We start from the raw sequence: 14,689 nt of genomic DNA on the forward strand, positions 1-14,689 counted from the left end.
AGGCCCAATTATGAACCCCCCCCCCTCCCCGGTCCGTGAAAAAATTGTCTTCCACGAAGCCGGTCCCTCTAGGGCCAAAAAGGTTTGGGGACCGCTGCTATAGATGATATTGGTCGCAAAAGCCTACGTGTTAAACTAAGTGCTATCTCTTTGAAGCCTGGAGAAACGGTTTTGCCACCACCAGAGCCTCAACACCTGCAGAATAAAACAACACAGAGAGGGGCGAACACAGCCTCGGGTATATTTGTCAGAGTGAAATAATCGAGTTTCCAGGAAACCGTCCGATGGAAAAATGTGGGTCCTATTACAGGCGTAGGAGCAAAACATACGATGACGCCTTCGAATCTCATTAGGCACCCTGATTGATATTTAAATATCAGCATGCGCCATATGTCAACATAATGGTGTGAACAGATGGTTCTCTGGTTGAGGCACTTAACTGACACTCGGAAAGGTGCGAGTTTAAATCCTATTTGAGAAGTGAGGGAGGGGGTGTCAGGGTGAGGAGCGGTAGCGAAACGGTTAGCGCGCTGCGCTACTGAACCCGGTGACCCGAGTTCGATTCCCGCTCACTGCCAATACCAGCGACGATTTTCTGAATCGGTTCTGGTCCTCCCCTAGGTCGACTAAACCTCAAATGAGTACCTGGTGCGATGTGTAAACATCGCAAACTCGGGAGATGTAGGTCACCAACACTGCTGACAGCCTGGGTTATACTCCAGACAGCCACTCATGATTACTAATTACAAATAATCATCATCTCAACTTGTAACGCATTGCCGCACAGCAGCCACTCACTCTCGGGGAGAGAGAGCGACTCGGGAGAGGCGAGGAACCACAGACAAGCAAGAAGGCAGCCAATTGCCCAACCTCTGCGGTCCTCAATATATTAAGGTGCTATCGACAAATCAATGAGTATTCACACGTGGCAGGAAACTAGAATGCTGATAGGTAGCAATCCGGCACCTCTGCTTAGCACGGTTGGCTACGTACGGTGCGAAAGAAGTTAAACGTACATACAGAGATCTGTCCATAATTTTTCGCCGTACCGCCTTCTCCTGGTGAAGCCAGGGTATGGAACATTTGCGTGGTGATCCACCAACCCTCGCTGCCTCCACAGTGCTCGGTTATAGGCCACGCGCGTAGCCACGACCGCCCGGCCAATAAAACTGTCTTAACAAGTGTTATGAGTTAATGGCCTCGGCCTGTCCAGGCTGCAATGATTGCACACAAAACTCGCGTGGAATTTGTTTTTTGTCCACTGGATGCGACACATTTCAACTCGAAACGGTGTCTATATATTTTTCTTTCGTGTTTTTATTCGTCGGTTTGGAAGCCACGTGATGAAGACTTTGCAGGATAAGTAAGAGATGTTCCTCGAGTGATGGCTAAAGGTGCCATTGGAAGCGAGTCCCAGAAGCAGAGTTGTGACTCCTTCTCCCAGGGTCATTCTCTCACGCAAGGTGGTGCACTGCTAGCTGTTTGAAAGTCCCAAACGGAAATGTCTTTATTTGCAATCGAAATAGGATTGGTGGGTGGGGGGGATGTGATTGGATTCCTCAGGGATTGGTCACCTCAGCTGCAAGATCAACGGTATAAACATTACTTTGGTGGGAAAATATAAGAATGATGATGATCGGATATAGAAATAATGATCCTACCATTGTAATGAGGAATCCCCACCACCAGCACCGATGGTGGTCAGGCCAGCAAGGGATTCAGCAAGGAGACACTTTTGGCGGTGGCTGATGCATATTCACGAATTTAATTTTTTTAACCGATGGCAACGAAGCAGACGTCTTTTGTTTCTCAGAGTTTAAGTCAATTTCCATTTTAGTCGGCAGTCCTTCATTGAGCACATCGCCAGCTTAAGCAAAACATTGCCTCATTTGATTTAATGCAGTGGGGGGGGGGGGGTGGTGGGGAGGGGAAACCCTCTTTCAGCACAAGGGATACTTTATGAAAAATAAATACTGTAGTCGGATGGATTGCAGGTCGCTGGCGAGAGGATACAGCTGGGGCTCGGTCGCAGGGATCCCTGGTGGCGTAAATCAACGCTTCAGTATAAATAAAGATTGCGATTCTGAATGCTTCACAACCGGTGTGCCGTGATACGCCGGTGTGCCGTGGTACGCCGGTGTCCACCGTGTGCCGTGACAAAAAGTCTCAGGTGTGCCGCGGTTTTTTCGAAATGACATGAAAAGAAAGTACCCTCACTGTTCGCAAATTAGGACGGACCAACTCTCCTCCGTGCCGTTCAGTTTCCGATCCAGCCCCGACCACCCCACCTCCCGCCCTCCCCTCTCCACCGGTCGAGGCGCAGGACTAATACTAAACTAAACTATGTTTTTTTTATTTTAGCAGGGAAGGCCCACTGAGCTATATAGCTCTTTTTCAGAAGCGACCTGGCAATCGCAAATGATAGCCCAACCAAAGTGGCTCGTCGTGTGGAAATGTATAGCAGCCCAGGGTTCTCTAAAGGAATGTCGATTCCAAATGTGGAGGAAAAATCCGGAGGACCCGGAGAAAAAAAGCCACTTGACCACGGGGAATGAGGCGTGAAAACTCCAAATATACAGCAGCAGGTGTCAGGGTCGGAATTGAACCCACGACCTCCTGTACACCAGGCGAGGGAATTGATATCTCACCACTGCACGGCAGCGGACAGCTGTCAGTCCCCATCCGTGGCACAGCACCCAGGTCCACAGTGATTTATCGGTTCAGTGTGCCACGAAGATCGAGCAAGCTCAAAAGCGTGGAATGAAAGAGGACGGCCATAATGAGGACGTGGTCCTCTTTGTCGACTTGTGTGTTGAACTTCTTTTGCACCCTACATAGCCAACTGTGCTAAACGGAGGTGCGGGATTTGACTTCCTCGCCCATCGTGTGATGTCCACCTTGTCACACTCCTCCCTGCTTTCCTTTTCCTCTCTTCCTTTCCCCGCCTATACCACACCTGGGGGACGCGACGGTGTTACACGTGCGTGTGCCTCGGTCGCCTGCTCTCACCGCGGCGTGTCGCTCCGTTTTCGTTCGTCCATTTTTTGTGGGGTTTCTTTCGACAGTCATCAACGAAGCGCAAAAGGCAAATCACGAGGCGGCAATCGCTGGGGGCATTTGTTCAAGCAGTTCGTGCCGCTCTCCGTGGAGTCCACGGCGAAGGCCTTGAAAGGTACCGACACCGCGTCGCGTGCAACCGCGACGATAGCTCGGAGTTTTTGGGGTGGACAAGCGCGGCGGCGGCGGCGGCGGCGGGGGGAGCTTGAGCGAGGCCCAGCGCACGCATTGCGGCAGACGTCGCGCACATCCGCTCGCCACGCCGGTGTTTTTTTTTTTTTCAAAGGCCGAGGAACGTTCATTCACCTCCCGCAAGAAAGCGCTTCGATCATTCGCGTTTTGAACCTGCAGGGATGTACCAATGAAATGTCAATCGACGGTGTCTCCCTAGAAGAAAAATAAATCTCATTGGGGTGCTCTTCTCCTAATGGCAAGACCTTGGCCAGTGGACGAGAATTCCACATTTTCATGCCTCGGTCCAGTCTCTCTGTCAAACCCCATCGTTTACTTGACTATCGTGGTTGTGCGATGCAGCTCTCCGACGTGGTGCCGGTTTGTCCCGAGGAGTTGTCCGTGCATGATGTCCGACATTTCGCCGCACGTGCTGGGCGCTCTCACCTCTTCCAGGACGTCTGGCCAAGGTTGGAAGAGTAGGCCGAATATACTCTATCGTGGGGGGCTCTCTAGAGCACCTTCGAGTGGAGGCCCTTCTGCCAGCAGTGGCGTGAGCAAGAAATTGCAGGGCTTGCAGCTTCAGTTCTCGCCACTGACATTTACGTCCAGGTGAGAAAGCCATCACAGAAGGTGAGACCAGCAGACACTTGGGCACACGGCACCGCGGTCGGCACACAGATTTCCCCAAGCTAACCCTGGGCCCACTAAACACCCGGACACAAAACAGATGGAGAAAATGCCCCCTTTGTCTCAACGTCATCGTTCATTCGCATGCCATCACAGCGACGCGGTAATTGGCAAACAGGAGCTGTTTTCGTTTCAACCAAATGCAGGTACACAGGGCCGACAGAGTTCATGAAAACCAATCGCAAAAAGCGCGAGCCTAATTTCAACAATTCGAGTCACCTAAATTCTCACGGCATCAATGTTGACAAAGGCTGCCACGCTTGGCACTATTTCAAATGAATTCGGGACATTTAAAGGCTTGGCATGCATCGGGAGATCAAAATACACTCTTTTAAATCAGCGCATTTTGCACGTGCACCAACACGGCAACACAGCCCACCTGTCTGCGCCAAGCCAAGATGCCGTCACCGTCAATGATCGAACGGGCGAACATCTGATAAGTCGGCGTCTTCACTGCGGCGAGATTTTCGAGCCGTTTTTGAGCGCCTCACAACAAAGAGCACCCAGGCCTGCAGAGCATTAGAGCTGGGTGATCCGATAAATTTAAGCTGCGCTATCTAATCGTCGAAGAGGTGGGAGTAACCACACTTTACCCCACCACAGGCAGCCTGCTGATCGATCGACTAACCGCGGTGGTGCATTCATGTATGACGCTGGGTGGACAGAGTCGGTGGGATTTTAATAAACCTGCACCGATGTTTCAACATAGCCAGTACTTTGCCCCAGAATAATACGATCGCTCGTTCAGGTATTTGAGCTGGTGGTCTGGACAAGGATGACAGCATCTTGCGTGCAATCTAGTGAATTACATGACACGAATGCAAGGCACGATGGGAGCTGTGCATCCCTACCGTTTGTCAGCTGCACACCTTTGCACGTGTTATTGAATCTATATCCGGCGCCCGTCGTAATAAAACGTTTCCACTGAAGACAGCGACTCAAAACAACTCATTGACACGACGAGGGCATCTGGAGAGTACACCGCCAAGCAACGGGTAATGCTAGAGATGCACAGAGACAGCATTGTGGTGGAAGAATTGCATTGAACACCACTGGCATGACTACGACACTTTGCCCCAGACCGGTGTTTACCCCAATTCAACAAAAACAAAGTCACAACGGAGTGCGGCCAAATGGCCCGAAATGTGTTGGGAAGGCCAAATTTGTTTACGCTACCCCGCGCCGTTTGCTTTGAATTCAAACAACGGTGCGGGTTTTCTGCTTTTTTTTCCCCCTGTTTTTTTTTCGGATCAAACGCCCAGCCGCAGGTTTGTCTACGGCCGTCCCTGAGGAGCCCCCCCTCCACCCCCCCCCGAGCTCTCCCTTGGCGCCGCGAGTGTGAGAGTGCGCTCTTTCAAACCGTCGCGTTAAGTGCGTGTGGCTGCAGTCGCAGGCTGGTGCGCAGCCATGAAAGGTCGGTCGTTCCAGACACCTTTGTACATATAGTGCAATAGCGGTTTAGAGTAAAACAGCGCCTGTGAAAGGTCAGACTCTACGTTCTCGAAAAAAAAAAACAACAACAACAAGGCTGCATGCGAGTAATGGACCCCAAATTGTTCGGGACGATTTGTCGAGGTTTGAAGCCCGTCTTTCTCGAACAATCGCGTCACCCGTTTAGAAACATTGTTCCGATGTAAATGGCCGTGTCCAGCGACCGTCGATTGCTCTCGCTGTAAGGTAAGCCGGAGAATGGCAGAACAGCAATAGATTCTTGAATACATTCACGCGGAGTGAAGTACACATTAATATGGGATTGGCCATACATCCGGATGCAGGGCCCTCCTGAAAGAGGGTATTCAGACTCGTTAAGAGTTGCCTAAATAAAATTAAAATAACATCATTATAAATAATATATCTTTTAAATGAAGTCACATTTTTCATTTCCGCCAAATATATTTTCCAATTTTTTATTCATATATTCATAATAGTTTCCAGTTTGAATTAACATTTTATAATAAAAGTCAAATCAAACTATCTGTAATCCATAATAGAGGCTTTTAGGTTAGATCGCATGAATACAAATGTGTCGTTAAACTCGCCACCACCCGACGCAGCCAATTAGCAAGGTTTGTCACATAAAACATGTCAATTGGTTACTAGTTACTATCTGCTTACCCTATCTGGTCCTGGATCAGCCATGGAAATTCCACATCCCCATGGCAAGGGCCTTGTATAAACCAAGGCTGAGGACACCTGGCATCTATATATATGTCAGGGGGTTAAGTGTGATACCCTTCTGTGTGCCACAATAGTCGCAGACGCCCGACTGATAGTGATGTAAACAAGGACGGTATCTCACGAGCGCGTGTGTTGTGTCCTTTGCACTCTTAACTGACATTCTGAAATATGGTATTGGCTTGCATTCCACACAAAGCCTTGATGTTACTTTCCATGAAGAACAGGGGGTGTGTAGGAGTAAGATGAGAAGGCTAAACTAGATCTAGATAGATGATCAAGAGTATGAAGCTTTGGCATGAGACCTTTTTTGGACGGAAGAAAAATACGGTTTCTGGACGCAGTTAGACGGATCCAGTGGCGTGGTTGAACTAGCTCCGGTTCCGGGCCACCCCTTCACGAGCCATCGCTGACCAAAACACGGTGGAGTATGAAGTATATTCAAAACAAACCTCCAAGACGAACGTGGCAGTGGATGACCAAAAGGGCCATTAAAATGTTATTGTCATTTATATTTTATATACGGATACTGATGAACAGCTGGCCGCTGCTTTTTTGGGAAGGGATACATGCCCGCTCTGGTAGAAGAAGAAGAAGTAGAAGAAGAAGTAGAAGAAGTAGAAGAAGTAGAAGAAGTAGAAGAAGAAGAAGTAGAAGAAGTAGAAGAAGTAGAAGAAGAATAAGAAGAAGAAGAAACACCTCTGCTGACTCAGAAGTAAGCAACACGACATTATTGTACGGAGCCATTGCGCACACTGCCGAAGTGCACAGACAGTTCGAATGCAGCCAGACCGACTGGCGGTCTGTACACCCACCACCCTGATCCAGTTAGTGCCGAGTCGATGGTTCGATTTCTCTGAGCGCCCTGTTATATTCGTCGGGAATTACGAAAGCACGCCGCCAACTGCGGCGTGGATCTTCATCGAGCAGCAGAACATCAGATAAGATAGTAGGTTTTCTCAATCTTTTTTTCTGGCAACAAAACAGGCGTTAAGATGTTAAAACACCAAACTGAAACCTTTTACAAGGAATCATGTCTGCATTAACCACAATACTTGTGGTCAGAATGCAAACAAAAAACATACTCTGATAATATGTTAATTGTCTTTGAAACTGATTGGTCCACACCATAGACAGCTTTCATTTGAGCCTCGTCTCAAAACGGTGTTCGACCAGAGGACGCCAAAACACCGCTTTGTTGCCAGAAAAAAGGGGAAAAACCTATCATCAAATTTTGGTACTGGCAAAGGAGGTCCCATGAAGCAGAACATCACTTACGAGCATAGACCGCTGAAGTCCTAATTTTAAAGTCCAAATAGCAAGCCACCTGCAATGAAAATCGAAACCATCTAAGTGTGGCTTCGTTACTACTACCGGACAAGTAGCGTTGGCACAGAGTTCAAATCCTGGCCGAGGGTTGACACAACTCATCCTTCCGCCGTGAGTAATAAAATGAGAAGCACGTTGACTCAAGTCAAATTGACAGTTGTCCTACGGATAAGCTGGTCCCCACCATAGGAGTGTGGAAATTCCACCACTGGTTCAGAGCCCTCTATAAAGATTAGCACCAACCAGGACTTGATTGGGCACGGACATATTTTGAAGGTGTTACTCATACGTGGATGAAGACCTCGCCGTGACTTTTGCTCGTGGGAGGGTCATACCTCAACGCACTGGCCAGTGACGGTTGGTGAAACGTGGGGCCCTGTTTCAAATATCACGAGGGCGCTATGGTGGCGCGGTGTTAACTGCCTCGCCTGGTATACAGGAGGTCGTGGGTTCGAACCTGACCCTGACACCTGCTCTATATTTGGAGTGTCCTTGTTCTGCCCGTTGTCACGTGGATTTTTCTCTGGATCCTCCAGTTTTTCCCTCCACGTTTAGAATAAACGTGCTTTTAGAGTATTTGGCTGCTATAAATTTCTACGTGATGAGCCATTTTGTTGACTATCATTTGTCGCCAAGCCGCTGCTGAAAAAAAAATCTATATAGCTCATTGGGCCTTACCTGGTAAATGAAAAATTGTTTCGTTTACTTGCACCTCACATTAGCCGATCCAGAAATCTAACTCGGTCAGCCGAGTTCATAGCAAAATTCACGAACCACTGCGCTGCCCCAACTGCTATTTTGGTGTCCACTTTATCACTTTAAATTGCATTCATGGATGTATGTTGAACTTCTTTCGCGTGGCACGTACGCAACCATGCTAATCGGAGGTGCGGGGGAAGAACAACAAACTAAGCACAAAACGCAGTTTTAAAGAAGTGATTTCATGTATGTTAATTAGTGTCTGTATTCATGAACCTCAGCGGGATTTTCCGTGGCTAATTTAGCGAACACTGGCTCGTGTTCTGATTTGTTGTGCTTTTATTTGAACGTGACTTAATGAACGACACCGGACTGTTCCGTTAATAGCCCCCCCCCCTTCACCGCCCCCCCCCCCTCTCCTCATAAATCGGCCATGTCTCGTCCACCGCTACACCGGCACTCTCCACCCCTCGTGCTTTGATTTGGGCGAAGGCCGCTGACAACAATGAGGGCGGGCGTCACGACAACGGACACGCCGAGGGACAGCGCGGGGGGAGGGGGGGGGGCAGTGGGGGGCGATGGAGCGTGAAGGTCGACTGGGTGAGAGCGGAGAGAAAAAAACGCGCGGCAAGACTGATTATAACCCCTCCGCTACCAGCATGGGACGCGGCTTATCAAGCGAACACCGCACAATGCCGAAGTTCACGGTGGGCCCCCCCCCCCCCCCCCACAAATTACACGGCGCATACCACGGCCGACAAAAGCCAGCCTGTGTCTCCAGAACGCGCGCAGCTGCGAGGCATGCGTCGCATCGCGAGGTGCCGTCGTCGTTACATCGCAAAAGTCATTTCTGCTGGATTCAAATCGATAAGGTATCTGCAATAATGATGTACAGCTCGACCTCAAAAGGGGATGCCCAACATGTTTCAGTCTTTTTCTTTTCGCCGTGCGATCATTGCAAATCTTTGTCAATGATAGTTGTTATACCGCGGTGACTGTTCCTGTGAACGTCACTCGCTTTGCTTTGCCTCCCATGTTGAGGACTCAGTCTACTAGGTTGGCTGCTTCGTCTCCTCCACACTGTGTTCAACCACCATCACACACTGCAGGTCACAACGACACACTCACCCACTCACTCACCACGCTCGCCCACTCACTGACTCACTCAACCACCCACTCACCACACCGCAAGTCGTAACAACACACTGACCTACTCACTCACTCAACCACTCACTCACCACCCTCACCCACTCACTCAACCACTCACTCACCACACTCACCCACTCACTCACTCACCACACTGCAGGTCACAACAACACACTCACTCACTCAACCACCCACTTACTCACCACACTGCAAGTCATTACAACACACTCACTCACACACTAACTCACACCACTGCAGATCACAACAATAAACTACCCCACTCACGCACGTAGTCAATCACGCAACCACTCGCTCACCGTAATGCAGATCTGAATTCCCTCCCATCGTCTTATGACCTTGCTCATTTCAAGTAACGGACTCGCTCGAGTCTATCACAAGTTTAAGAGTGCTGGTTTTTTGTTGGCCGCTCGATGTTAAGAAGTCACAATGTGAGCAATACAATTAACCTATTAAAAGCTAACCAATCGCATTGTGTAACTGTAAAGGTGCTACTACTGCAAATTATTATTCGGTTTCGTGGGCACAAGGGAATCGCATAGAGGGTTGGTGACCTTTTAAATCACTTTAACAAAAAGCAGGTCAAAAGAAATGAGATTTCAATCTAGATAATTTAAACGTGCATAGCTCCAGTAAATTCCCAATATCGGAAGAGCATTCCAGACGGCTGCAGAAGTGGATCTGAAAGTGCGCAATGCAGTGACCGTCTTTGTTCGACGGCTAGCCAAAGCCGCTGCGAGGATGACCGAAGTTCCCGTGATGGGTTCATGCTCCTTGACGAGATCAGCAAGGTATTGTGGTTCATTTGTGGCAAGCGCTTTGTGTGTAACAAGCGCGACCTCGTAATGTATTAGTTCGGCAACTGGAAGCCAATGCAGCTCGGCCAGCACTGGGCGGACACGGTCGGATCTTGCAGCACCCGTCACGACACACGTGCCAAAATAATTTCGTACACGCCGCAGCTTGGTAATGATTTTTTTGCCAGACGTCTCGTAGAGCGACGAGTTGCAATACTCGAGCCTTGTCAATACTATGTTACACGTCACCCTGTTGGCTAAGTGACAACTCAATAGTGGCCGAATGTGTCGTAGAGCCTCCGATAAAACCTCCCGCAATATTTAGGGGTTTTTTTTCCAACGTTGTGCATGGCAAGCTATTGAGCGCAGAACACAGACACACATAGCAAAGACAGGGATCCCTTTCGTAGAGGACACAAACTGTTGGGGAAAGTGCTGTTGGTGAGCACCTATCAGGGCCAGCCACATGCTTACTCGTTGATTTAAAAAAAAGAAGAAGCCAACACTACACATCGTGCGAGAGAAGTAAGTCACACCAATTAGGCACACTGGTAGTCATTCACAGAACCTTGACAATCCACTGCCGGATGAAAGCCTCCACGGGGCACGGCAGCGTCCACCCTTGACGTGTTGTGCTTGTCCCTCATTCCGCTCTTGCTCGAGGGAGTCAGAGCAGCAACGAGGGGGAGCCCCATCCCCCCCCCCATCCCCCCCCATCCCCCCGCGCGTGGTGCAGCCACCACCGGGGCTCGCCGCGAACAAAGCGCGGCGGGGTTTTGCCCCCAACGAGCGCCGCCACGGCGCGCCGTTCCGTCCGACTCAGGTCCGCGTTCCGAGCTCAAATTAACTTCCGCGTTTTGCTTTCATGGCGGCGCTCTCTGGGATCGGGTTCTGCCCTCCCGCGTTGACGCGCGGTCCGACTCCAGAGAGCAGGAGCACCACGATGGCAAAAGTGTGGGATTCGTAGCTCTGCCCCCGAAACCCTGAAAAGGCCCCGTCAGCCGCCCTCCTCGCAGCGATGCCGGTGGTCCAGCGATCGGATGGAGCAGTGGGGGACGCTGCCGCGGCAAGCGCACACAATAGCCCGCCACTACACGCACGCGCGCCCACTCAACGAGTGTTGTGTTTTGGCAGGGGACGCACACGCTCTTCGGGCTAAATGGAGCCCGGAGTTCTCGCTCAAACTCCGGGCTCTTTGGAGAGAGATCCAGTCCACATTTCCACGCCAGTGATTCCATACTCGTACAACAATTGCATAGAGAACTCCGACGTGGAACTGTCTCCGAGCCGACGGAGTGTATGTGCATGCCGCGGCGACTGCACGGTGCGTGACATGTAACTCAGGTGCTGTCAGACCAAACAGCCGCAATGTCACCTTCACGCTCACTAATTTCCTCCGCAAAGAGCGATGCGGCCGCGGTGTAACGGTCAGCACACTGGACGTGCAATCCAGAAGTCGCCGGTTCGATTTGATCTCCTGGTGGTAGCAGTCCAAACAATGGGGCCAAGTTTATTAAATCTCTCCCGCCCCCCCCGCCCCCCCCCACCGCTTCTGTCCACCCAGGAGTATAAAACATTGTTATACCACGCGGTGAGTGGTGAGTTAAACCTAAACTATTTTAACTATACTCTTTGATTCTCTCGGTAAAGTCACGTAGGTATTTAAATTAAATAAAATCACGACGCTTCGGGCACAACAGAAGCGTGAGTCATCGGGTGGGAGAGCGATGGGTCTACTGCTGAGGCCGACTGTTTTTAAAAGGTTTGAAATGGGTGTAGCTCAAGGGTCATAAAGAAGTGGCCGGGGCTAGCGGTGTTAACGTGAGACATTAGCGTGGAACTGTAAGATAGCAGAGAGGGCACGCAAGTGGCTATGCTGATGTGAGATATTAGCACGATGTTAACGTGAGAAAATTAGCGTGTAACTGTAGAAAAGGAGAGCGGCCTCCTCGACGAGGGAGTGCAACCCAACGGGTGTGATCCAAAGGGCCTGTGAGCATGAGAGTGCAATGCAAAAGACATGTGAGCATGAGAGTGCAATCCAAAGGGCATGAGAGTGCAATGCAACGGACATGTGAGCATGAGAGTGCAATCCAAAGGGCATGAGAGTGCAATACAAAGGACATGTGAGTATGAGAGTGCAATGCAAAAGACATGTGAGCATGAGAGTGCAATTCAAAGGGCATGAGAGTGCAATGCAACGGACATGTGAGCATGAGAGTGCAATCCAAAGGGCATGAGAGTGCAATACAAAGGACATGTGAGTATGAGAGTGCAATGCAAAAGACATGTGAGCATGAGAGTGCAATCCAAAGGGCATGAGAGTGCAATGCAACGGACATGTGAGCATGAGAGTGCAATCCAAAGGGCATGAGAGTGCAATGCAACGGACATGTGAGCATGAGAGATCTAAGAGAGAGGCATTGAAAGAGAGAGACACAGAGAGTCTAAATAACAGCTATAAGCTATTTTCATTTTATACCAGCTAAGGCCCACTCAGCTACACAAGCTATTTTCATTTTATACCAGCTAAGGCCCACTCAGCTACATAGCTCTTTTTCAAACGCGACCTGGCTATCACAAATAATAGCTCAACAAAGTGGCTTACCACGTGGAAATCTATAGCAACCAAATACTCTAAACGCGTGTTGTTTCTAAATGTAAAGGGAAAAGCCCAGAGAAAAGAAACCACACGGCCACGGAGAGAGAGACATGCAAACTCCGCCTGCATACCAGGTGAGGGAGTTAACATCTCGCCACCGTGTGGGTACTCACAACTCTTCCAGCATGAAATATTGGGCCAAAAAATATCTCAAGGGGCTCTATGGAGCTCCCTCTAGTGGAGACCCTTCCACCAGCAGTGGCTCGAGCAAGCAATTTGCTGGGCTTTACTTTGTTACCTCTGCAAATACAATATTTGTAAGATGCAAGACTCACGCCAGAGTTAAACCTTTAATTAATGGACGAGGCAAGCCATCATACAAACTCTTCTTCTACCTTAACGCCAACACTTGGGCCCTCAGCCATAATTGGAAGTAACTGTCGAAAACTCGTGGGGGAAATGTAAATGATGGTGAAAAGGAATGTGACTGAGATGGAAAACAGAATTCCTGTAGCTGTAAGGGCTAAAGCATTAGTAGAATTAACTTCGGTTTCTCACAATGCATGTCATTGAAGGAAATGCCAGCAAGTTGAGTTAATCCATCTGTGTGAAGCTTTGAATGCCATCCAATCATACGTGTGGGGTTTTTCTCCAGGTCCTCTGGTATTCTCTCACATGTCAACACACTCAGTAATGGCCAAACATGCGCACACAGGACCCTCCTCAAAATATTGACTGGAGACTTGGTGACGATTTCATCGGTAAATTGCATTATTATTATAATGATCAAATGCTTGCAAATGCTATTCGAGGAATTGCATCATAAGTTTTCATAACACACGCTGCTCTTATGAGGCCAGCGATAATATACACACCGCAAGTTCTGGAACCCAATACCTTGCTTCCAAATAAAAATAAAAATCCGGATCATGTTACGTGCCAGCTTCTGGGAAATAACAGCTCGGTGAAAGATTTTCCAGGCGCGCTGTAAAATTATCCCACATTTTTTTGCAAATCGAAAAATCCTACATTTCATATGAGTCATCACCAAAGCTCTGGCCCGTCCTGATATTCATATGGGAGGTGCACCCGTACTGGTGCATGGATGGCACGGTGTAGAAGGACCTCTTGATCGACACCATACCTTTCTGCCACTGCACCTCCAATTAGCATAGTTGGCTACGTACGGTGCGAAATAAGTTCAACGTACGGTACAGTACATACATCGCGATTGGTCCGCAGATTGAGTTGAAACGAGCAGCTTTTTTACCCCGTGGCACACCATGGGGAAGGGGAGTAGAGTCAATGTAACAAAGAGAATGGGAGAGAGAATATCAAAGAGAAAGTATGGGAAATGAACAGACAAACGGGACCAAAGGGTGAGCAAAGATGAGGATTAAGGAGGAAGAGGCTGCATCGGGGCATCGACACGGCATGGAGCGGTGTCTGTTGTCGCAGTAGGCGGCGGGGGGGAGAGGGGAGGGAGTCAGAGTGGGGATGGACACCCGATACTCTGAACGGGGGCACTTGTGGCACAGGTTCCTCCCATGATGATTAAAGAACGCTGTTCTTTCGCCCAATTTTAATACATACAATCAAGACGTGGGATTTAATTGGCCGCGTTGGTTGGAGGAGAGTGTTTGACACACATTTTGCTCGAGCGATTTGAACAAAAGAATGTTATTGACTTAAAGCTTTCGTGACTGCAGGAATTCATATTCTTTGGGTCTTTCGGTAAAGTCACGTAGATAAGTTCAAAGAAAACAACAACAAAAAACTACGACGCATTGATCACAACACAACACGATCGTCATCAGGAGGAAAGATGAGGACCGCTTGTGTTGTGATCGAAACGTCGTAGTTTTGTGTTTCATTTTCTTTGAACCATCGACGTGACTTTACCGAAAGACCCAAAGAATATTAAAACAAAAATTATATTGCGAATCACATTGGTCGATAAATCCTGTGTGTTAAATGCTGATGCGATTTTCACGTGGCATTTTTA

At 49.0% G+C, this 14,689-nt stretch overlaps 1 protein-coding gene across 6 annotated transcripts in view; it reads right to left on the reverse strand.

The window, feature by feature from the left end:
- The window catches only part of LOC116949693 (neuronal-specific septin-3-like), a 209,394-nt gene that overhangs the window by 39,556 nt on the left and 155,149 nt on the right, over positions 1-14,689 (reverse strand). The window contains exon 1 of one of the 6 annotated variants that reach the window (XM_076072335.1): positions 10,651-10,763. The exons of the other annotated variants lie outside the window; for them this stretch is intronic. Within the exon in view, the coding sequence (XP_075928450.1) occupies positions 10,651-10,729 (79 nt within the window). The 5' untranslated portion in view covers positions 10,730-10,763. Of the gene's footprint in view, positions 1-10,650; positions 10,764-14,689 lie in introns of those variants that run through there. 6 annotated transcript variants of the gene reach the window in all.

Source organism: Petromyzon marinus, chromosome 37 (genome assembly GCF_048934315.1).
Source record: "Petromyzon marinus isolate PM22_M1 ecotype Great Lakes invasive population chromosome 37, UKy_Petmar_22M1.pri1.0, whole genome shotgun sequence".
Classification (NCBI taxonomy): Eukaryota; Metazoa; Chordata; class Hyperoartia; order Petromyzontiformes; family Petromyzontidae; genus Petromyzon; species Petromyzon marinus.